The sequence below is a fragment of the Dysidea avara genome, chromosome 10 (genome assembly GCF_963678975.1).
Source record: "Dysidea avara chromosome 10, odDysAvar1.4, whole genome shotgun sequence".
NCBI lineage: Eukaryota > Metazoa > Porifera > Demospongiae > Dictyoceratida > Dysideidae > Dysidea > Dysidea avara.
Window position 1 is genome coordinate 13775716 of NC_089281.1, and position 25952 is coordinate 13801667.

Here is a 25952-nt window from a genome sequence, read left to right on the forward strand (position 1 = left end):
CATAGACACCTGGGTCAAGGGTGGGTCAACAGCTCTGTGCTGGGTCAAGTGTGTATCATATATGGGGGACAATGGTGTCTATATTATCTATAGATTGGGTACAAACTATGACTGCTCTATTAGAGTAGTCATAGTAGTCACTGTTATGAGTCTTAAGTCGCATATGACCGGATCCTGAACCCTCCCTAGCAGTGCGAATTTTACAGCCACTGAGTCATGAATCTATGCATAGTCACGTGGCATCTAAAACCGGAAATGCAACGGAATAAAATGTTGTCTATCTAGATCCGACTCTAGATCTCATGGATCTGAGCCTCGTGCGAGGCCTCGTGACTCTCTATGGGCGTACTCCTACACCGTGTTGACTTCGCTATTAGAACCTTACTAAGATCTTTTTGATGCGGCGGATTGTTTAGCCACTTCGTAAGATTGTGTCGTGTCCTCACTACTAAGTCTTCTTCTGGTTAATTGTGATCCAGACTGTGATTGCTGGAGTTGGCGCGATGCAGAAGAGAGGAGTGGGGGCTTGTGCCTTTAGTTGCATGTTTACAAGTCTGATATTTTTGGGATTGGCAATCACCGTGATTGTAATCATCCAGACTGGCCTATTACAGGATGTCCTCGATGATTATGTCCGAAAGGTGAAGCTAACCAGAATTTATTACGGGTGTTACCATAATTTAATTTATATAATACAGGAAACGACCTTGGAACCTGGTCATGAGACCTATGAGCAGTGGTTGAATCCTACAGTTCCAACATACAAAGATTTTTATGTTTTTAATCTCACTAACTCAGAAGAGTTTGCTAATGGTGCCAAACCAAGATTTGAAGAGCTGGGTCCTTATCGTTACAGGTATATTATGTCAGTAGTACATGTGTGATATGTTCATTGCAAAGAGTCAGTGGTTAGACTCTTCTTCGTCCATTCTGTTTGCTGACTACGGTCAAAATGAGTCAAAAGAACAAGACACAATTTTAATGGTCGAGTTGTTTTCCCAGGGAACTGAGTTATGTATGATTGAATAAACAATACATGAAAATAGAATAATAGTCAAGTCAAAGTTTTGACAATTAAAATTGTTGTTTATAAGAATAACTGAAGGTTAGGGTTGTTATTAAAAACTACTTATTGATAAATCATTTCACTGACAAGACAGTATTTTTAAAGGGGCAATGCACTGTTTACATGCTGTATTATGTTTTGATGTATGGAGGCCACTCAATGCTTGTCCAAGACCAGCTGATTGCACTGTGTATCTTGTCAAGTTCATGTTGCAGGTGGTAAAGTACAAGCATCACATGATTTTGTTGGGCCCCAAAATAGTCAGATGTTGTAAACAACGCATTATCCCTTTAATGGCCTTGGTTCTTAGATGTTTATCAGCAAATGTACTGGTGCAAGCTTGATGTATGGGTCTCTCGCCGCAGTGATCTATCTGCTCAAGCAGACTTGCTTTGTGACCGACTGTCTCCACATCTGTGTCATGCCTTTGAAGCTGCGTCAGAGCGAGGTACGTCATGTTGACTAACAATGCTCCCCATTGCCGAGCATGGGTTTGCCTTAAGACATGTGTTTGTGGTAAGCCTTTTTGTGTGGAGCATGCCTTTACTTGTCCCTTTGGCTGGTTTCCATCTATCCGCCACAATGAAGGGATTTAACTGCAAGTCTGTTGAGTGAGGTATGCAGTGATATTGGTGTTCAGCCTGCTCTCCAGCTTCTTGATGGTGAGCCATTACAATTTGCTACTGCCAATAGAGAAGATGGTGCCCATCTTGATGTTGTTACCAGGGACTTTTGGGGTCAAAATAGGCAGCGTGCGTTTTTCAATGTCAGGGTGTTCAACCCTTTTGTGTGCTCCTATTTTCGTTCCCAATTGTCCAGATGTTATCAGCTTCATGAACATGAGAAACGACGGGCATATGATGAGCATGTTAGAGAGGTTGAGAGAGCTTGCTTTTCACCATTGGTGTTTGCAGCTACTGGTGGCATGGGGCCCACTGTTACAACAGTTTTTAGGAAGCTTGCTTCTATGTTGGCTGAGAAGCGTAGTATTAATTACAGCAAATGCCTATTCTGGCTGTAATGTAGGCTTTGCTTTTCGCTTTTAAGGTCTTCAGTGATGTGTCTGAGGGCTCAACGCTCTTCAAATCGCAGTCCATCAACATCAAATATTGTTCTGGCCTACTCTGAGGGTTGCTTGGAATCTGGCGGCCTTGTTTGATTGCCGGTATTTCCAGCTGTCCAGCACTTTAACACCTAGTGCTGGGGGTGGTGGCAAGGGCAGTCCATCTCGCCTGGGAAAAAAAGAATATGTGTTAGCATATGGCTTCTTGTAAATCCGTGGAATTTTTTATCTATAAGTTGTTATCAGACTAATACTAAAACTGAGAGTACTCTTAGTATGATGTTTTTGGCCAGCCTATCAAGCCATCTCTTACACTCCGTTCACACTACCTTCTAACCTGGGTAGAGCATGGCACGGCTTGAAACAATTGCAGTGTGGATCAATCGAACCGTGCCGAACCAGGTCCAACACGGCACGACAAGGGCTGGCACGGGTTGGCCCAGGATAGGATTCAGTGTGAACGTATTCCAAACTGGCCAACTCAGGTTAACAATATAACTTGCATCTGTCGGTCACACAGTGAGTATAGTACCGCTCAAACACAATGTCGTCTCGCAAGAGTGCGAGTGAGTAGAAAAAAACTTGCTAATTAAGGGGTGTGGCACCAGTTTTACTTGTGAGTATTCATCCCAAACAAAATGGGATAAATACTTGCAAGAGAAACAGGTGCCATGCCCTTTAATTGGCTAGTTTTTAATCACTCACATTCTTGCGAGACAACGTTGCATTTGAGCAGTACGTATCGTATATTCTATGCTCTAAAACTGCTCTTCAAAATGGCTACAACATATCATAGTTCTGGTAGATTTTGTGACAGTTACACTCAAACAACACATTAACATTCCTGGCGAAAGGAGCACTCAATAGCTTAAACATGGCACCTATAACATTGTACAACTGATTTCAGCTGGTTCTATGCTTCCTTGCTACAATTCTAGTGCCTTTTTATTAAGTGCCTAAATAATCAAAAGCTTGTGCACTTGTTTTAGCTAATTATTATTCGGCGCTCATACTAACGAGCTCATGTCAGATGCAGTAGTGTGAACAAGTGCCAACCCGAGTTCAATAACTTGAGACTCGAGTTGAAAACACTCTGCTAACCCGGGATAGTGTGAACGAGATGTTAAGTACTCAACTGTCTTCTTACTACTAATGTTTCAGTTACTCCTTTTTAACCAATCAACAATCCATAAAGCATTTATGAAACTATTTGCTTGCGCATCTGACTCCTCAGCTGTTCTTCAGAACGACGATCGTCACAAGATCCTCTAAAATTAATTTTCATTTCATTTAATAGGAATGTTGTGTATGGCCATAGATGTATCATAGATATACTAACCACAAGTACGGGATTGGAAATGGCCACATTCCTCACCAATTAACAGCCGCACTTCTAGTCTGATTAGTTTTACATTTTTGCCAGTTTTTAGAAATCGCTTGAGCATTCTGAAGAAGGTTTTAAACAGTTCTTGTAAGTTGCTGAGTTTGAATAGACCATCATTTCCCAGTAGTACTGTTTCGCACGACTTATCAATGGAAAAATAAGAAATGGCTGTAAAGGTGAGTGGCAAGTACTGTTTCGCACGACTTATCAATGGAAAAATAAGAAATGGCTGTAAAGGTGAGTGGCAAATTTTGTCCGCTTGTACTGCCTCACTGGATTAGTCTACGAGGCGTCTGTTTCACTTAAACAGTAGTTCAAAGCCTATAGGTTTGCATGAGTATAGTGCGCTATCATTGCTAGTTCTTGTCTTATGTAAGGCGATATAGTACACGATTTAAAAAATACCTGTAACATCGCCTTATAAAAGACAAGAACAGAGTAGAAACACACTAACTACTGTACTTCCTCATGCAAAACTAGAAACATTGAAATACTGTTTAAGCGAAACAGACAGCTTGTAGACTAATCCAGTGAGGTGGTACAAGTGGACAAAATTTACTGTGACCACTCACCTTTACAGCCATTTCTTGTTTTCCCATTGAAACTTGCACTGAAAAGTCACACAAAAGAGTACTACTGGAAAGTGATGGTATATTTAAACTCAGCAACTTACAAGAACCATTTAAAACCTGCCGGAAAGGTTGAGCACGTTTCTAAAGACATGCAAAGGTGCCAAATTCTTAAGATTCATTGGACATGGAGTGTTTCGACAGAACTATTCAGGTATGCTGCTCGTTTCCAATCCCGTACCTGGGGTTAGTATATCTATGGATGTATGTATGGTATGACTGGCATGGGAGTAAGTTACAGAAGTAACTTTACACTGCTGTATTAGATGGCATGATTTAAGCATGAAATTTAATTTTAATCGCAGAGCATTAGTTTTTAAAAATTTTCCTGGGGGAGGGGGCATGTTCCCAGACACCTACATTTGACACATGTCCAAAGCATGCTGCTATGCAATAACTCTACTACAAATAGTGCTGTCCTTGAATAATTGCATGGCATGACAGGTACTACTGGTAAGTACCCCCTGACAATTGCTTTAGCTTACATACATTTAGTTGTTAGTTAACCCTCACATCATGTCACTATACTTCAAAGATGGAGTAAGGCTCATGTACCTTAAAAGTGACATCACCATGCGTGTTACATAGTTTTAGGGCTGATGTTTAACGCTTGGTTCCAATGCATTTGATTTGTGTTAATGTGAAATCTAATGCACATAGGACAACTACCAATGCTACAGTAATCTAGGAGCTTTGGTGTTCCTGCCTTTGTCAGCTCCTGAATCTGCTCCTGCCAAAATTAGGATGATAGTGCCATGTGGGAGGAAACTTTGGCATAGATTTACTTTGGCAAGAAAGTACCATATACCCTGCGGTATGTAATTTTTACAGTTTTCACAGTTAGTAAAGCTACCGTGAAATTTTATCATGTGAAATTTTATGTGTGTCCTACAAGCTTCAACTGATAAATAGGTGTGGCTCCTGGTGTGTGATAGTGTTGTAGGTGTATGTGGACTCCACCTATGTTTACAAACAGTATCACACATTCCCGATATTAAAGTGGACATGGCTCATGAAAAGAAGCTGGCCTACTGCTAGACTATGCCTCGCACAGAGATTGCTGCTACTGTGCTACTTGGTTCAGATGCACTTAATCAATCTGTTATTCTGTATAGTGCTTGAAGTAAAATTAATCCAGACCCTTCGTAGCTGTGTGGTCAAGAACAAAAATCTTTGAATCAAGCAACAGTGATGCATGACCCTTAAAATACAAAAATCCTGGGCTAAGAGGCAGCCGTGAAATTAAAACAAAACTGTGAATTATACATACCACAAAAATTTCCTGGTATACAGTATAATGTATATATAGTTGGGTGAATTTGTTTAGCTAAAACTTGTGGCATCCAATTTTACTGAACTTTTCTGTTATACAGCACACTAGTTGTCCATTACCAAAAACAGGTGGATTGTTTATATAATAGCAGCAACAGTAACAGCAATGCAGATAGCAGTAACAGTGGCAGCAACAAGAAGATCAGCAACAAGTGTTATTCCATCATTGACAGCTAACAAATTGTTGTTTCGTATTACTCTTCTCAGCCAATTCAATAGATAACTAACTACCAGTTGTGTAATAGCATGACAATTTCCATCCAGCTGCTTTACAGATGTGTATTAAATGAACATGTACAGTAGCTTCCATAGTCAACTAGTTGTAGAAAAACATGTTGTTGAATCACGTTTTGAATTGTCAACTAGTTGAATCATGTTTTGAATTTTAATGTGTTGATATTATACATGTGTACCTAGAGAGATTCGAGAGAAGACTGTCCTGGATCAAAGCGATGGGACCATCACATATGTCATGAACAGAACCTTCCACTTTGAGGAGAACTCTAATTATTCTGAAAGTGATCTTATTACAACCATCAACTTTGTTTATGTGGTAAACAAAATGATTGTGTGGATTAATGTAGATTTTCTGCTTTCATTTTAGTCTGCTGTTTATTATGCTGAAATGGAGGACATAGAGGAGTTTCTGCAGGGCATTATTGACCTAAATCTTGACCCACCACCAGAATTACTAATAGAAACAACAGTGTATGAGTTAATATGGGGATATAATGATACCCTTCTTGACCTACTCTACCAACTAACACTGACACCTTCTCCTTACATCAGTCTACAGTTAAACAACTCTTATTCTGATCGTGAACTCCCAAGTATAGTCCATTCTGGTACAAAGGATTCACTAAAGAGAGCACAGTTCATCCAGTGGGCTAATCTTACAGAATTGCCGTTTTGGTTGAATGAGGCAAAATTCATTAACAAATCAACTGAGGGAATTGTATTTCATCCGATTGTTGATCAGAGTGATATGCTGGAAGCCTTTATCAGTGATACTAATAGGTAATTGTGTATAGTGGTACATACTCAGGCCTTCAAGGTGACCAGCTGATGTAGTAACAAAAAGTACATGTTTCTGTTGTTGACACAAATATTGGATTGAAGAAAAAAACTTATCTATTCTGGTCACGTTAGAGCAAAACTGATGCAAATTACACGTTTAGGAATTTTTATAATGGTCAGTTTAGGTAGATGATACAGTGACTTGATGTACTCGTTGAGCTGAGCCCTCATGAAAACATGGAATTACACAAGCTCTTAGAATTTCTTGACCTGCTAAAATATTTCAGAATCTTTTCATTCACTATAATTATATTTCTTATTGAGAAGCCATGAGTACATCATAGTCAGTTAATGCATTTTCCCAAACTTGTAATGGAACCAAACCACACATGTGTGCTCTTCATAGGCGTTTAGTTGGCTGAAATGCTATTTCTCTTGAGAAAAAAATTTTAGCCGTTTTCTCATGGCTCAGCTCAACGTGTACGTGCTATAGAGCAGGTTTTGCTGTATACAGTAGGAAATGATTGTACAGTTATAATATTTCGAGTACAGATGTATGTTCTATTAGAGTAATTTAACAGAGCTCTGTTTTTAAACGTATGGACTTCAGTTATCCGAACAATTCACTTATCTGAACACTTTTTATCATTTCCTAGGAACATTGGGGTTCAGGGTCCCTGTGTAGTGAATTATCCCCATTGGTTAGAGTAAAAGTATTTGCAACTTAAACTCAGTTATGTTAACTCAGTGTTTTTTTTGTTTGTTTGTTTGTTTGTTTTGTACAGTAATATCTGTATTTTAATCATGGGTTAAATCATTGGTATATAGTATAGTAGGACCTCTAAATCCCTGTATACCACCAGTTTAATCTTGTGAATTTTAAAAAAAATATGAAGTTCTGATCAATTACTCTAATAGAACACACAGCATTTGAACAAGTGCTCTAATAGAACACACAGCATTTGAACAAGTACTCTAATAGAACAGTCACTTATAATTTGGTTAATATCCTTCTGTGCTCAAAATGATACTCAAGGCAATATTCACATATCATTTAATGGTATGATACTGTATGTGCATGTTATGCATGACATCCAATAAAGCAGTCACTGTAGCTATGCCTTTATCATCATGTCACAGGACATTTCATTTACGGTCCAAAGAAGAGGTATCAGTCCTTGGAGTTGATGCTTATCGTTTCCGAGCTATAGACAGTGACTTCCAGCCTGACCCAAACTACCACACAAACGATAGTACACCAGTTGGATTAATTTTTCTTGGGGTGCTACAGACTCCAGAGGCACCTGCCTATGGTTCTAAGCCACACTTTTTAGACTGCAATGAGTCACTACTTGAGGCAGTAGAAGGGATCAGTCCTCCTGATAGGAGGGTACATGATATTGTAGTAGATGTTGAACCAGTAAGTGTCTACCATGTTGAGAGATATGCTAGTACAATCAGTCTCTATAGATTACTGGCAGTACCATTAATGTACACCAACAACTTCAGATCCTTTTTTATGTCAGACAAACATCAGAATATTTTGAGTCAGTGATTTGGTAAATGATAGACATCATCTAACTAATGGTTGCCTTTTATAGACCATTTTATAACATCACTTCCGTCTATTTTCCTGTGTTCTACCTTGATGAGGTATGTATATAACACACACCTTGTGACTGCTATACTTCATGTAAACTACTTGTAGCATGCTACTTTGACTGAAGACTTGAAATCAAAGCTAGACAAACTGGTGTTCACTCCTATAAAAGCTATTAAAGCATCTGCCTGGGCTGCATTTGGCTTGTCCTGTAAGTTATTTATTATCGTATTGCAGCGTAGAAGTTAATATCATAGCTAACAACTTAGTCCATGCAAGTGAATTTGGTTGATGTATGCTGTGCAAAGTGAGAGGCAATGACTACAGAACACGTTGTTGGTCATACATCACAACCCTATGACATTGTTGATTATGATGCCTGATGTCAATACTACCTCATTCATCTCACTCATGTTAGTATTCATAGTGTAGGGATTATCTCTACTCTGAATATTTGTCATGAATAAGATGAATTGGGTAGTATCTGATAGTACATCTCATATGTATAGTGCAGGAACACTACCCAATTCATAGTGTGGGGGTTATACATAGGTAGGTAGGGAGGATGCTTCTTTGATTATTATGGAAAATTGACACATTGTTATGAGGTTGGTCAAAAGGTTTTAAGATGTATCATGGTATATATCAAGCAGTACGGATCACCCCTAAAGTAACAGGTGCCACTTAAAATTCCGCCTTTAAAATCATCTTAGAGACACCTCCTATGCAACAAAAATCACAGAGGACCATCAAGTATGGAGGAGCGAGTAACTGTGTTACAAGGAAACCGCTGGTCTTGTGTGAAACAAAAATGGGTTATTGTTTGGAAAAACCTTAATGGTAATTTCATACACTACAATAATATGAATATCTAAACAGTTTTGTTCTACACAAAACAGTGCTTGTGATATTAAGCATTGAACAGGCAATGTTGTGTCCACTAAATGTCCTCTTTGTTTCTTTTTATTGCATATTCATGAAGTAATCATGTGATACCCCATCACATGTTGAGTCAAATGGTATTTAGTTTATTGGCTTAGAACGAAACACCGTCTGGTCGTTGACTTCTTCTGTTCTTCATGCAACAAAACTATATTGAGACATTATTTTTCGATATCAACACCTTCCTTGAGCAGCACATTCAGATTCCAAGTGCTTACGCTACTCTATAAGAGGTACTGGACACCCAGTAGATACCTGCAACTTTACGATAGGTTTAACACCACACCCATTAACAATCTAGGTTGACTAAGTGCAGAGACCACACCTCTTAACAATCTATTTACTTGAACACAGTGACCTCACCCCTTAATGAACAATACTCCTTGATAGGTGAGAGGCTGATTCAAGATACTCTAATACAGCAGTCACTCTAATACAACAGTCATGTAATAGAACGGTCACATGTGTATAGCTATATGGCTAATTATCAACAAAAATTAATTTATCACATGATCCATGTTGTGATGATATATTCCTATAGGTAAAAGGTAGTTGTTACAGCATGCCAATGTAGGGATCAGAGCTGTGCTGTAATACCATCATTGATATCTTGTTTCACTACTTTTTATTACATAGATCCCTAGTATATCTATATGGTGTTTGATGATGTGTGACCAATCTCCTCTGACATGACTATTTTAGATTTCTGCAACACATCACATCCTGCCTCTCCCTATTTGCAATAACATGGTTTTTGAACCCACACAGTGAGAAATAGTTTAACTATATTATTCTCAGACCAACTGCATCTCTCAGACTGGGATATGATTAGTTTTATATGGTCAACTGTTATATTATTACACATTACACAGGTTTCATTTCAATACTGACTGGAATATGTACTGTTGGATGGTTCATCAAACTCAGTAAGTATCGCAGGACTGGTTACAGTGACCTGACACTAAAGGAACGTTCATGAAAATAATCAGAAATATTCAAAGTGTATAAATTATTTTTATTGAATTTTTATTAATTAATTGTGGGAATTTATAAACCACAGATTACAAGGAATGGCGGAATTGTCCAGAAATTAACCACCTTTGCCTCAAGACAAACTATACTTATGTCAACGTACTAGATAGAACAAAATATACAGAACATAAAATTATAAGCAATAGCTAGAGAAGGTAATTTATATTGTTCATGCATGGCAAAAAAAAAATTGGATCTACAATGGGCAGTGAGACCATATAGTTTGCACAGATAATTTCATAAAAGCATGCATCCATTTATACGTCAAGTACAAGCACTAGAACTAAGTGTATGAATAATGGGAGAACATAAGGTAAACATACATAGTAAAAACAATGGTCACTACTATACTTTTTTTACAGTGTATGTTGTTATGCACATGCATATACAATTGTACTATTAAAACAATGGAACCTCTCTTAATAAACTCTCCAAATTCAGGACATGATATAGAGAAAACCTAAGGATGAATATTTTGGTCTGGCCCCATATATCTATATTCCAGCAAAAATGTGTGTCGTATATAGTAAGCATGCAGGAGTGTGGTGGGAGGGTTTCAGAAAACTCCCTTTAAAATTTCTGTTCAAGTTGAGTGTGCTTTGCACATGCACTGCTATAGAACTCCCCATCCACTGGGCTCATGCATTGGACTTAAACTATAAGTGCAATTAAAGTTTAAATAATGAAACTAATTAATTAAGAGCAAGAGCATACACAAAATACAGTGCACCAACTATAATCAGCGAATACCGATCTTCTCTGCCCCCCTCCCCTCCACACACATCACATTCTATAAGCTAGTGCTATATGTTGTAAGAGCAAATAAATCAAAAACTAACAGCTGGATAAGCCATAGCTACCAACAGCAGTTCACTAGTTGGGCATATATAGGTGATATAAAGTGATGGTGAAACACCTGAAAGGCTTTATTGCTTTGTCCTGTATACGGCTGAATATATCCACAGCTCTATGCAGTATCACATTTATGCCAGTTTGTGATAATATAGTCTATAGCTGATAACTGCTTTGTTGTTATTTACATCACATATAGCTAAATCAAGTACATAGTTAGCGCATGCATGTGTGTTGAATAATTATATAGCTATCATAATAAGAAACTTATAGGGGTGATCACTTGTAATTGCATGGGTTAGCTATAACATGACATTAACACATGCACAATGTTTGAATTAAGTAGTTATAACTTTCACGTTAGCTACATCCAACATGCATTAGTGCATATTAAAAGAGGCAATTAAATTATATCTGCATTTATATAGGCCTAATGTAGCCAGTTTAGCAGGAGAATTCCATGCATGAGAATCAAGATGCTCTAGCTGCTGAGTTGTGCGGGAAGTTTGTTTCCCAAAGTAAACTTAAATTTGACCCATGCATGATTGTACTTGTAGGCCAGCTATACACCTATAGGTCACTAGCCTCACATCGTACAGCTCAGTATGCTTTACATGCGCGTGAGACACCGCGACTGGGGGTCGAGCTATCGGAGACAACTCGTGACTAGCGTGCCTGACCTTTACCGAGTGAGGTGTAGAGGTTGAATCTCTTGTTAATTTGAAACCTATAGAGACGCTAGAAGACTAGCCGTTGGCGTCATGTGGAAGGCAGTAGGTGTATGTACCTGTCTATGCATGTATGCAAGTCTGCAATTTCTGGGAATGGCAATCGCCATGTTTGTAATCATACAGACTGGGGTGATACAGGATGCCCTGGATGATGAAGTTCGGAAGGTAACTGAATAGAGATGCTGATGTGTGTGTTAGCTAATCAGTTTAATTTACTAGCAAACAACCTTGGAACCTGGACACGAGACCTACAGACAATGGTTGAATCCTACTGCTGGCATGGACAAAGATTTTTATATTTTCAATCTCACTAATCCAGAAGAGTTTGCTAGTGGGTCCAAACCAAGGTTTGAAGAGCTGGGTCCTTATCACTACAGGTAGCTACATGTAAGCTAGCATCAAATCAATGTGGATTTATGGCAGGGGCGGAGAGCAGTACTCCAAAGTGCATGGGGGGCAAGTTACAAAAGTGTAGTTCATTAACTCTACCTTAGCCGGTGTGCAAAGCATGCCAATACTAAGGTAGTCTGGGGGGCATGCCCAAATTTGAGTGCTTGAATCTGAGAATATTTTTAGTGGTAAACGTGTACTTGAATAGCTATAATTTTATAACAATGACTATCATTAAGATGCTGTACAAATACAGTAGAGATATCAGTAAATGAAGGCTTTTCAGACAGTCATGCACTCGATTTATGTATAGATACATCTGTTAATGGAATAAATTACATTATTTGTAATGTGGGTGTGGTCCATGCATGAAACCAAGCCTTGCCTCTATAAAACAACTTCTGACAACTCGTCATCATCGTAATCACTCAGCATGGCAGAACCAACTTATAAATTATGTTTCTGCTGGATGTTCTATTAGAGTAGTTAGATGACTGCTCTATTAGAGTCTCTCGGTCTTGTGCACTCCCAGCACTGATTCACGTAGTTTTCCATTCTTACATCAAAAAATCCTACTAAGCAAAAGTAATTTGGCTGTGACTAAACAGAAGCAGGAAAAGTGAGGTGGCGCTCCATGCCCCTGCTTGATGGACTGGCATGCACAGCCAATAAAATTAGTACATATATAATACTTGCAAATATTATGTAAGGACATGCACGCTCACCATAGCTTAAATTTCTTCATTACTGAGATGTTGAGTTAACAATTAGAAGCTTTGAGTTTAGGCCGGTGGGCAGCTCCCAGGGCAATGGAAAAGCCTGGACAATAGTGGAGATATAAATCCGATGATCTGGTCTTAGTAGAGTTTTGTCTTGTGCTATATGCATAGGGTGTTACAACCATGGTACAGTACAACAACAACAAGTGGTGTGTCAACATGCATGTGCCCACAGTGAAGAGGTTGGCAGGATAGCCTGACAACACATGCATGCAAGCACATACACGTGCACATATACACAGACACACAAAACAATGCATCCAACTGCCTACCCAGTAGATAATGTATATCTTTCAAGTCTGAATGTTCTGCTTTGTCAATGAATTCCTGGTAACTTCTACTATGAATCACTGTTAAGAGATCATAATGAACTCTTGTTATCAAAGTTATGATATATGTGTGTGTGTACCTATAGAGAGATTCGGAAGAAGACTGTGCTGGATCGAAGTAACGGGACCATCACTTATGTCATGAACAGAACTTTCCATTTTGAGCAAGTAGGGAATTATTCTGAGAGTGATGTGATTACAACCATCAACTTTGCCTATGTGGTAAACAAAACATATCATATGATTTATTACAACTATCTATACTTTCATTCAGGCTGCTATTCATTTAGCTGAAGTTAGAAATTTAGAAGAGATTCTACAGACCATTATTAACTCCAATGTTCATCCATTACCAGAACTAGTTGTACAGACTACAGTGCATGAACTGATATGGGAATACACTGACCCCCTACTTGTTGTGCTTAATCAAGCAGAACTAATACCTTCTCCTTACATCCACCTACAACTAAATGACTCTTATTCTGATCATGAGCTCCCAAGTATAGTCCATTCTGGTACAAAAGATTCACTAAAGAGAGCACAGTTCATCCAGTGGGCTAATCTTACAGAATTGCCTTTTTGGTTAAACGAGGCTAATTTCATTAACAAATCAACTGAGGGACTTCTGTTTCATGCCATTCTTGATCAGAATGAAATGCTAGAAGTATTCATCAGTGATACTAACCGGTAATTGTGCATCACATCCTGTGCTATGCAATCGGAAAGTTAAACTAGGCTCTTGTTTTCTGAGAATGTCCCAATTAACAGCAAACCACTGGTTGCATATTATATATAAGAAGGGACCTTAGAGCTAAATTTGTGGTACTAAAGTGAAGATCTTTCCAAGGGGAGAGTTGTTATTGAAACATCAATAACTGCACTGTCAAACACCACAATTAATGGCAGCGCAATTGGTTAACGTGTGTGCTCTACTAGAGTAATTTACTATCTGACTAGTGAACAGCAGCAGGACGGCTACCAAATGTAAAGATTTTACATACTTTTATGAACATCCTTCCCCTCACATTGGTATGTAAAATCACTTGATCACAACTGTAAATTAATTTCTCCTCACACACATTGTACTACATTACTTTCTACAATTGACTTTTATGATATCATATTGACTATTACACTCTGATATATGTGGCATCTAATAATGATCTATCTGAGTCTTTGTGTTATAGGACATTTCATTTGAAGTCCAAAGAGGAGGTGTCAGTCCGTGGAATTGATGCTTATCGTTTTCAAACAATAGAAAGTGACTTCCGTCCTGACCCAAACTACTTAACTGGTAACAATACACCAAATGGATTAATATATCTTGGAGTACTACAGCATGATGCTCCAGTGTATGGTTCTAAGCCACACTTTTTAGACTGTGATGAATCACTACTTGATGCCGTAGAAGGGATTAGTCCTCCTGATAGGAGGGTACATGATATTGTAGTAGATGTTGAACCAGTAAATGTCTACCATGTTGAGAGAAACATTATAATATCGCTATCTTTAGGTGACTGGCAGTACAATCAATGCTCACAATAGATTACAGGTGCTTTTCAATGTCAGCCAAACATCACAGTATTTTGAGTTAGTTGTTTGGTAAATTAAAACTTTAAATAATGTAGTTATTTTACAGACCATTTAATAACATCACTTCCGTCTATTTTCCTTTATTCTATGTTGACGAGGTATGTGCATACATGACTTTTACTTTTTCTTCCCAATAAGAATTGTAGTATGCTACATTGGATGATGAGTTGAAGTCAAAGCTGAACGATGAAGTTTTCACTCCTAGAAGAATTATTAAAGCAATTGCCTGGGTTATATTTGGCATGTGCTGTAAGTTAAATGCATGGCTACATGGTCAGCTATTGTATAATATCTTCTGCAGTGTTTGTTTCAATACTGACTGGCTGTTGTACTATTGGATTGTGTATCAAATTTAGTCGACCACAAATCCAGAAGAGTGGATCCACCCCGGGATACGCAGAGCTGTTAGTCGTAGAGAAAGAGACAAATTCATAAAATTAACCATCAATTATCATAATAATTATATAGTGGACACCCAATAGTATACTTGGTCTATGTCAGTTTGTAAATAGACGTAACTCATTGTGTGATCACTCCATGTATATATATAACTTTTGAATAATTATTTAGACCATTTTGATATGCTATATTCACTCCATCAATCAAACATCTTTTCCAGAGGACATGATACATTATTCAGATCATAAAGTTAAGCATGACCTTGAGCAATAACAAACTATTAAGTATATCTGTGCCATGTGGGTATATGCTATTATTGTCCTGTAGTCAACCCAGTCCAGAAGTATCTGGTTTGAGCTCACTTGGTATGTTACTATACACTAATATCTTTACTGCAAGTTAAAAGTGCGCTATATGATACATGGTATAGTGTATGAGTCTCATCATACATACTTTAGATGATGTAACTGTAACTATAGGGGTTGAATGATTGGTCGTTTCTGGTGAGGAAAGATTGTCATCATATCAGCAAATGTATACTATGGCTATTACAGTTCTTAGAGTAAGCCTTAATATTTAAAATAAAGAATCTTTTTATGTAAATCAGAAGTGTGCACAATTGTGATGCAATTCTACTAAAAACATGGAATCTGAGGGGTGCAGCCCCCAGATACTATACTAACCAAATCTATTGTGAAGAAATCTGAAAATCCACATGTACTTTATGGACCCAGATTTTATATGTGTGGTATCTGCAATGTATACTTTACTTGTAGCTATGCTGCATGTACCAGGTATATGATGAAGCATACTCTGTGTTTCCCTAACTCTACCATTGCATACATGAATAGTTCTGTTCAGTCACTTCAAATGATGGCTATATATATTTCATCTGTTAATGGTATGTATAACAAGCATATGAACAGGATGGCACATAACATGCACTGTCCAGCAGATTTTACTTGGAGAATCAGCAAGCTGGGCTTCAACAAATCCAGTAGCGTATCTAGTTGGTAAGGCACAAGAGCAACAAAAAAGGTCACAGTGTGCTCACAATGGTAGCCCTCCAACTATCACTGATAAAGTACATATTAACTGCATAGTTTGCTACACTGCTTCTCTATATAGTGTGACTGCTTTATGAGAATGATTGATGACTGCTCTATTAGAGTATCTCTATCTCATATACAAATACCTCTGGTATGGCACCAAAATTCTTTGGTAGGGCACAGGCCCACCCATAGATACGCCACTGCACAATCAATTGTTGACACGCAGTTGTTTGAAGGGTTTGCCAATAACAGCCTCTGGCAGAAACATATGCATGGATAAACAGTAAAGAAATCTGAGCTAAATTTAAAACATTGAAAAGGGGAATAGGGATTGCTGTAATTATACAACACATGCTGGGATGGTAATGTATATTAAAATTGTTTACATCTAAACTGTGTAGCTAAATATCTCAATGTAGAGACATATTTATCAGCATTAGAAGCTTTCCATGTCTAACATGTTCTATGGTAAATTTCTAAACACAAGTTCAAACTTTCTGTTTAACTATTCACTGGTATAAAGAGGAAAGGATGTCTGAATGTCAGTACACATTTTCAATATAGCTCGATCTAGTTTCATACAAGTAAACCTGATGGCAATAACTGCTAACCAACATATTTTAGCTAAGTGTACTACTTAATCTGCTGCATGAAGTTGATTTCTAGCCTTGTATACTGTGCAAAGTGAAAAGCAATGACTATAGAAGATGTTGGTCATGCATCAATGACATGTTACTGTGTGTGATTGTGCATGTCTGATATCAATACTATCCCATTTATCTCATTCAAGGTATGGGCTTTAAGATGTATCATGGCATACATAATATAGTTGGTGTTGATTGTGAACTACTTTTTTTTAGCTATATATGAGATGTGTGACTAACCTCCACTTTTTAGTTTCTACCATAAGTATCAAGCGCTGAACACATCGTATACATCTGCAGCCTCTCCCTATTTACAGGTTAACTTTGATCTCTGCACACTACAAGTTGAGTATACTCAGTGATATTACTCTCACAAGCTGGGCTATATGGTCAACTGTTATATTCACAGGCTTCATTTCAATACTGACAGGAATATGTACTATTGGATGGCATAACAGGGCATGGTTAGGGCATGGTTGCAGTGAGCTGACACTAAAGGCATGTTCATGAAAATAGAAATTATTTCTGGTAGAAATGGCTGTAAATTACAGCATTGAGGGAATCTATAAACAATTGAATGCCAGTTGGAATTCCACCAATCAACCACCTTTGCCTGAAGAAAATGAACAATAAACTACTTATATTATTGCATTATAGATTTATATAATAAATATACATCAAATACAACCACAGAATAACACAAACAACTTTTAGAAGGCAATTTTGGGTGCAAATTTGAGGAGAGGAATCAGATTTTTGTATGGTGTTGCGCATTGTGCTGCTATAGCTAGGCACTTAAGACATAATTCAAGTAAAGTTTATGCCTGTGTCTCCTGTATATTCAAATCTGTTCCTGACAAATTGCTACCCATATATAGTCATAATAGAGATTGCAATACCCTATATACAGTTGCTGGCTCCATCCATATCCTAATTAGTGTGACTAAAAGTTATTTGCATTTTTAATTACGTATGAATTTACAAAGTACTACAAACCTGTAGTAGTTAGTTATCTGGATTCGCATTTCTTTATGTTTACAAAATTTAAGTGTTTCACCACATTGGCTCAAACCAGGTATGGTGGACAAACACACTGCATTAACTACAAGACAACAACTATTCCTGGTACAAATTATTTGAATGTATATTGCATGCTTATTACAGTCCATGTTGGACTTGCGTATATTTGATAAACATTGGACTGTTGGTTGTATATTTGTAAGGAGATGTGGTTGCATGTCTAAATGGTTGAATGTTACATGTGGTGATCACACAATGAGTTATGTTGTGTCAACTACATACTGTCCGTTTGCAAACTGGCTCAAATACTAAGCTATTGGTTTGTGTCCTCTAGTTTATAGTCAGGTCCACTATGTACTTTTGTTCAATTTTATGGGGATTAGCAAACCTACATATTTTCAGAAAGCTTAGGGTATGGAGAATCTGAAAATCATTGTTTACATTTGCACAGATTCCTGCAAGGTCAGCATTTTAAAATTTCAAAATGGCAGCCAATAAAGTAAAAAAAATCCTGATAAATAAATTTTAATTTGGCATAAAAGTTCACTAATGAACTCAACAAATTCTTTGGTGACACTTTCACATCTCTATTCACTAGAGGTGACATAGCTAATCACGAAAAATTAAAAGTTTTAACAAACGGAATAGAAGAGCGTCCATTATGCTGCAATAACTCAGGAATAAATTTTAGTGAAAAGAATTGAGGAATATTCCAGATTAATTGGATGATATATATGTATAACTGGTGTAAAATATTAGTTTGGCTTCCACAGAAACAGCTAGTTCAAGCCTAAAAACAGCAGAAAAGATTGAGTTACTCTAATAGAGTAGTCACTTACTCTGATAAAGCAGTCAACTTTTGACTCCATATTTCCAATGTAGCAGTCACTTTTGTGAAAGTCCTAGTTAGTGTGCTTATGTTGGGCATAAATTTCAGGAGATTAGCTAATTCTAGGTTTGAAAGAATGATTGGAATTTACATAAAATATTCTCCCCTAAAAGGTAATTTTGTTAATTCGCAATTGGCAACTATGATTTCACCCTGACTGGCACTTTTGTCAGTTGATGGTATGCATTGACATAGTCATATAACTATGTCAAAGATAACTTTATTCAAAATTTATGGGCCTACATAAAGCTCGGAGCATGAAGATCAGTGAAAATCAATGCTTACATTTACTGTATACAGATGCCTGCATGGTAGTCAATCAGCAGTTTGAAAATAGCAGTCTTTATGGTGCTAATTTCTTCATATATCAGCCTCTTATTGAAAGTGAATTGCTACAAACACCATTTCTATGTTCTCACACCCATATAGAATCCATTACTTAATGGCCTCTAAAGCACTAAGAAACCTAAAAGCAATTTAGAAACCTAAAAGCAATTTATTTGGCAGATAGTTATTGTATGAAACAAAATGAATAAGTGAATTATTAACATTGAGAAATAGGGTATAGCTATGTATGAAGATATCATGTCTATGCACGTACATACATGTACATAACAATCATCAGCAGTGTCACTGTTGTCAGTTTCAATGCATCATACAGTATATATTAGGGATCATACAGAATTGAGCTTTTCCAGTTCAAAATATCACCCTAAAACCAGTCTCAATTTCCCTTCATGACAGCTTGGCAGCATTGGTTAGACACAGCCAAGCCCCAAATTGTCAACTCCAAATTCTTCTAACAAGTTTCTACAGCATTTAAGACTTTTCTATTCAGCAAAAATTTTACGCTGACTGACTGACTGACTGACATACTGACCGATGCTCCCTGCCAAGCATAACTTGACATACAGGTTTGATTTTGGCAACATACAATATGTACATGCATCATGGACTTGCCTTTGTCCTCCTTTGTGTTCCAGTTCTCTTTACTGACAATGCAAGGTGTCAATTCATGCTATATTATATCGTGATACGGCTTCCCTGTGGCTGTATTTTCCATAAGCAATATGATCAAGAGTATCCTCCCCATTATATACTCTTGATGTGATTGATTGTGATGTGATTGATTGTTGAGACGTTTCTCATGCTGTTCTTTGTTTGCAATGTTGTGTAATGGTAAAGCATACTGTAGATGAAAATGAAGCATCATGGCTACCTCCCTTTTAGCTACATAACTGATAGTTGGGGCATGTGTCCAGACATATGGCTTGTCAGGTGCCTGTCCTCCTTTTGATGCAACATATGTGTGGGTCCACCAGTCATAATTATGTTACAAAAACAGTAAACAAATAAGTAGAAACTTGGATTAAGGATCAGAAACAAGGGAATAGCTAAACAGTAGTGAAACAAGAGAGGTTGCATGCCTATATACTGCAGATTAAAGATTAAATGTCCACTATAGTACATCTGCAGTATATAGGCAACCTCTTTTGTTTCACTACTGTTTAGCTATTCAATTGTTTCTTTACTTTTTTGATCCTTAATCCAACTTTATGCTTAAAGTAGTTACTTGTGACTGTTGTGAGCCAGTCATTAAAAATGTCTTGGCTAGATGTGCCAAATGTCCTTTGTTTATTTTTGGATAAGAATCAATTTGTTGACAATGGCAATCTTTGGATTATTTGAATATGTCTGACATACAATCTGGAAAGCAAATTTTCATTGGATTTACAGTGGATACTAATTTTCAAGATTGTGTATATATCAATTTTAACTTGTTGGTGTAAGTCTGTCTGGTGCAAAAAAATTGCTCTTGGTGATCAGTGTGAATTCATTCTTGCCAATTGTTATTTTAAAACTATTAAGCAAATTCCAACTACTGTCTTTGAAAATGAAAATTCTTTCAATAATTATGCTAAACATGCATAAACACATTAGCAAAAAATAGGCTCAAAAGTTGACTGCTTTACTAGATTATGTGACTGCTCTATTAGAGTATCTAAATTTTCAGGCTTGAACTGTTTTATTAGAAGTCAAATTATATGTTGCACCAATTACACTTTGCACCAGTTATACTCCAGAATATTCGTTAACTTTTTTCACTGTAAATTATTCCTGAATTTGGGCGTTCTTCTATTCCCTTTGCAAAAATTTTCAATTATTCATGGTTAACTGTCACTTCTAATGAATAGAGGTGTAAAAATGTCACCAGAGAATTTGTTGAGTCCATTTATCAAACTTTTATGTCAAAATTAAACTTGATGTATTAGAAATTCGTTATTTTTAGCTGTCACTTAGAAATTTAAAAATGCTGACCTTGCAGGAATCTGAGCAAATGTAAACATTAATTTTCAGATTCCTTATGCTCTAAGCTTTCCAAAAATGTATAGGTTTGCTAATCCCCATAAACTTTGAACAAAAGTGTATTTTTTGACATAGTGAACCTGACTATTACAACAAGCACACAATTTGTTCCACTCTGCTATTTAAAAAAAAATCAATTTCATGAATTTGTATTTCGTTCTGGTGCAAACAGCTCCCTGTATCCACTCCTCTTTCCTTGTTTCTTATTAAGCTTGATACACCATCCAATAGTACAACAGCCAGTCAGTAGTGAAATTAAAACTGCAGAAGGTATAATTTAATAGCAGACCATGTAACAGTTTAACTTACAGCACATGCCAAATATAACCCAGGAAATTGCTTTAACAACTTTTGTAGGAGTGAAAACCTCATCGTTTAGCTTTGACTTCAACTCATCATCCAACATAGCATGCTACAATTATTCCGCTAAATAAATAAAGTTAAAAGTCATGTACATACATACCTCGTCAACATAGAATAAAGGAAAATAGACAGAAGTGATGTTATTAAATGGTCTGTAAAATAACTGCATTATAAATTATTTTCTAATTTACCAAACAACTGACTCAAAATACTGTGATGTTTGGCTGACATTGAAAAGCACTTGTAATCTATTGTGAACATTGATTGTACTACCAGTCACCTATACAGATGTATAAAGATAATATGTTTCACTCAAAATAGGAGACACTTACTGGTTCAACATCTACTATAATATCATGTACCCTCTTATCAGGAGGACTAATCCCTTCTACCGCCTCAAGTAGTGATTCATCACAGTCTAAAAAGTGTGGCTTGGAACCATACACTGGAGCATCATGCTGTAGTACTCCAAGATATATTAATCCATTTGGTGTATTGTTACCAGTTAAGTAGTTTGTGTCAGGACGGAAGTCACCTTCTATTGTTCGAAAACGATAAGCATCAATTCCACGGATTGACACCTCCTCTTTAGACTTTAAATGGAATGTCCTATATAGCACAAAGACACTATTAGATCACTATTAGATGTCTCCTATATGATATCAATGTGTTGGTTGAAAATTTTAATTACAATGGAGAGCTGATTATATCCAAACTATTGTGAGGTGAGTAAAACCAAACATTTAGTGGCGGATTGCATTTAATAATTATACAGATTTGTTTAATTACTCTAATAGAGCATACACCTGTTGACCACATAATTAAACAATAAAATTTCCTAGCAACTGATAATTATTCTAATTTTCACTATAACTTTTTTCACCACCTTCATGCAACAACTTTTATTACCCTCAAAGTAATTTGGGAAAATATCTTTACTTGAGTATACACCCACAAAATCAAATGTGCTAGCTCCAAATCAAGGTCCTTAACTTCTTATAGAATGCACCTTCTTTTAATGACAGTATTATAATAGAAAGTATATAACAGCCTATGGTTTAACTTTCCGGTTGCATGGCACAAGATATGATGCACAATTACCGGTTAGTATCACTGATGAATACTTCTAGCATTTCATTCTGATCAAGAATGGCATGAAACAGAAGTCCCTCAGTTGATTTGTTAATGAAACTAGCCTCATTCATCCAAAATGGCAATTCTGTAAGATTAGCCCACTGGATGAACCGTGCTCTCTTTAGTGAATCTTTTGTACCAGAATGGACTATACTTGGGAGCTCACGATCAGAATAAGAGTCATTTAGTTGTAGGTGGATGTAAGGAGAAGGTATTAGTCCTGCTTGATTAAGCACAACAAGTAGGGGGTCAGTGTATTCCCATATCAGTTCATGCACTGTAGTCTGTATAACTAGTTCTGGTAATGGACGGACATTGGAGTTAATAATGGTCTGTAGAATCCCCTCTAAACTATTAAGTTCAGCTAAATGAATAGCAGCCTGAATGAAAGTATTGATAGTTGTAATAAATCATATGATATGTTTTGTTTACCACATAGGCAAAGTTGATGGTTGTAATCACATCACTCTCAGAATAATCCCCTACTTGCTCAAAATGGAAGGTTCTGTTCATGACATAGGTGATGGTCCCATTGCTTCGATCCAGCACAGTCTTCTTCCGAATCTCTCTGTAAGTACACATATTATAAGTTTTGATAACAATAGTTAATTATGATCTCTTGATGGTGATTTGTAGTAAGAATTGCCCATGAATTCTTCAGTAGCACATACACAATACATATCCACTGGGTACATGCATGCATATATACAGTTTTCCTTAAGCGTACATTGCATGCCTGGACCTATTCTTCCATTCCACATTCCACCCATAGGGAACCTACCAGAGCCTGCTTACAACCACTTGTTGGTGGTGTGCATAGCTAGTGGCAGCACCATTATACTTGACCAAGTGATGGAGGCTTGGCCTAGAGGTCCTTGCATTGCATATATAGCTAGAAGCCAACAATTGGGAATAGCTCTTGCATACATGTACATCACAGCTTTATTGCACAAGACAGCACTACCAAACAGCGCTGGAACCAGATCATTTGCATACTCCTGCTATTCTCCAGGCTTTCTATTGCTCTCAATCTATCCAAAGCCTCTAATTGATTACACAGTGTCACAGTCTCAATTAAGGCAGCAAATATCCTTACGTACGTGTGGTCATAGGCCACTTCAACTTGATTAGTTGTTTCACGGGCAAAATCTCAAGAGCATAGGGATGGTAGGTATGTAGGCACAAAAATAAAGAAAATAATATCAACATAAATCAAGACAAAGTACAAAAATAATAAAATACAAGTAAGGATGTAAACTATCTAAAACATATTGAATTTGAAATACTAAACCTAAAATAAACTGCTAATCAAAATTAAGATATTAATGTACAAGCTAATCAAAACTTTGATAAAGTGAATAACAACTAGTCAACTATTTGTTATATTTGCTAATTACATAGACGCACGATGCTTCATTTGTGGCCACACCAAAAGACTGGCAGCAATGCTCTTGGTGTCTAAAAGCAAGCTATGTGCTTTCGGCACAAAGTTTTATGAATGCTTAGGGCTAGATCATGAAACGCTACCCCAACCCCAATTCATAATCAAACCTAAAACTAAATCACAGTTACTTATAGTAAGTGTTGTTTTCTGTTTCAGATCCCCCGCCTGCATTGCTATGTCTCACCGCCTAAATTTGGCCATATTATGAGTTTTCACCATTATTCATCATCCCAATGTCTAATAGAATGATTAATAAAATATTGAGATACTCTAATAGAGCATTCAGCTGTCAGCTAGGTGCATGTAGGATTGTAATGAATAATAAGTCGCCTGCCTGCCTGCGTTGGTTTAAGCTAACTTTCTGATATAAAAACCAATTAATTTTTCATACTAAAACAACACTAGTTTGTAGCCAGCCACAGCTAATCATAAGAAGGTAAGGCTTGCATGTGCTCAGAGTTTCTTTTTCAACTATGAAAAGGGTGGGTCAGTCAAGTCCATGAAATGTGGTCTTAACATCCTTACAGCCATGCACTTGTCACCAGTACACATGCCAAGTTACACCAGTTAGACACTAGCCATTTCACAAGTTGCTTTATATACAGTTGAGCGTCTAGATTCTGGCAATATATACATATACCTAGCAGCTATTCGGTTATGATTTATCTAATTCATGCTACCTGTAGTGATAAGGACCCAGCTCTTCAAACCTTGGTTTGGACCCACCAGCAAACTCTTCTGGATTAGTGAGATTGAAAATATAAAAATCTTTCTCCATGCCAGCAGTAGGGTTCAACCATTGTCTGTAGGTCTCGTGTCCAGGTTCCAAGGTTGTCTCCTAGTAAATTGAACTGATTAGTAAATATTCATCAGCATTTTAACTAAATATACTCTGCACCTTCAAGTTACCTTTCGAACTTTGTCATCCAGGGCATCCTGTATCAGCCCAGTCTGTATGATTACAAGCATGGCGATTGACATTCCCAGAAATACCAGACTTGTAAACAAGCATACAAAGGCACAAGCACCTGCTCCTTTCTGCATGGCGCCAAGTGAGGCTTCAGTCTAACTCCGCAGGACCGAGTATAATTAGCCGGCTAGCTATTAAGTAACGAGATTGCCCAGGAGAGCTATCGATTTATAACTTTATTGTAAAGGTCATCCTATAATCACGAGGTGCTTACAGATCCCATGCAGCAGTCGCTGTTGCTCACATGCCAAGTAGTCTCGCCCCCAGACCACCCGCACAGCTGGGGGCGAGACTAGGAGCCACCCACGTGACCGCTTAATTATGAATATCGAATTGTGAGGATTAGCTATTATAATATTGTGGATGCAAACATGCATTCATATAGCTTCTGACCTAGCTAGGCTGTATATGGATAGTTAACCATGCATGCATGGGTGAATTACTTTCATGCAGGGAAACTATCATCATGGTAGCTACGCCGGTATAGCTATAGTTGTCAAGTTTTATATTTATTTTCCAAATATGTGGAGCCTCAGTTTGAGGATCAACGCACATGTATAACATACGTACAATTCATTACATTACCATGGTAATGTGCTCGATTATGGGATTACTGATTGGTATATACCACTAAGGGATAATAATAATTTCATTTGGCACTTACAAAAAAGATTGGTAGTGATATTTGTTGCTGATTTAGATCGGGTGCATGGAGGTGAATTCCACAGTCTCATGTTTTACATGCACATGCGCTATATAAGGAAAAGTAGTTTTTATATACATAGCTGGTATATATATATATTATATACACTGTTAAAAATGAAGAGTAACCACCACTCTAAAGAGTTCCCAGTGTAGGGAGGATTTAACACCCCTGGAGAGTAACCAACACTCTGAAGAGAATAACCATTACTCTGAAGAGTATAAGTGA

The 25952-nt window shown here is 37.3% G+C and overlaps 3 protein-coding genes across 5 annotated transcripts; 2 read left to right on the forward strand and 1 right to left on the reverse strand.

Annotated features, from left to right (window-relative positions):
- Nucleotides 1–231: 231 nt before the first annotated feature.
- LOC136268805 (lysosome membrane protein 2-like) lies at nt 232–10092 on the forward strand. Of its 2 annotated transcripts, XM_066064271.1 has the most exons (9): nt 232–641; nt 699–856; nt 5892–6027; nt 6079–6491; nt 7632–7911; nt 7962–8038; nt 8093–8144; nt 8200–8302; nt 9906–10092. In XM_066064271.1, the coding sequence occupies exons 1-9, from the start codon at nt 504–506 to the stop codon at nt 10010–10012; spliced, it is 1464 nt and encodes a 487-aa protein (XP_065920343.1). In that variant the 5' UTR covers nt 232–503; the 3' UTR covers nt 10013–10092. The 2 variants fall into 2 exon arrangements, with proteins under 2 accessions (XP_065920343.1, XP_065920344.1); XM_066064272.1 differs by lacking the exon at nt 8200–8302.
- Nucleotides 10093–11480: 1388 nt separating this feature from the next.
- Nucleotides 11481–15328, forward strand: LOC136268654 (lysosome membrane protein 2-like). Of its 2 annotated transcripts, XM_066064049.1 has the most exons (10): nt 11534–11606; nt 11651–11813; nt 11868–12025; nt 13233–13368; nt 13421–13833; nt 14334–14610; nt 14660–14736; nt 14786–14837; nt 14886–14988; nt 15041–15328. In XM_066064049.1, the coding sequence occupies exons 2-10, from the start codon at nt 11679–11681 to the stop codon at nt 15172–15174; spliced, it is 1485 nt and encodes a 494-aa protein (XP_065920121.1). In that variant the 5' UTR covers nt 11534–11606; nt 11651–11678; the 3' UTR covers nt 15175–15328. The 2 variants fall into 2 exon arrangements, with proteins under 2 accessions (XP_065920120.1, XP_065920121.1); XM_066064048.1 differs by having other exon boundaries at nt 11481–11813.
- Nucleotides 15329–21153: 5825 nt separating this feature from the next.
- Nucleotides 21154–25289, reverse strand: LOC136268723 (lysosome membrane protein 2-like). Its single transcript, XM_066064164.1, has 9 exons — nt 24961–25289; nt 24732–24889; nt 23040–23175; nt 22575–22987; nt 21806–22082; nt 21677–21753; nt 21574–21625; nt 21420–21522; nt 21154–21371 (listed from the first exon to the last, which is right to left on the reverse strand). Exons 1-9 carry the CDS (start codon nt 25093–25095, stop codon nt 21250–21252), a joined length of 1473 nt encoding a protein of 490 aa, XP_065920236.1. The 5' UTR covers nt 25096–25289; the 3' UTR covers nt 21154–21249.
- Between the last annotated feature and the right edge of the window lie 663 nt (nt 25290–25952).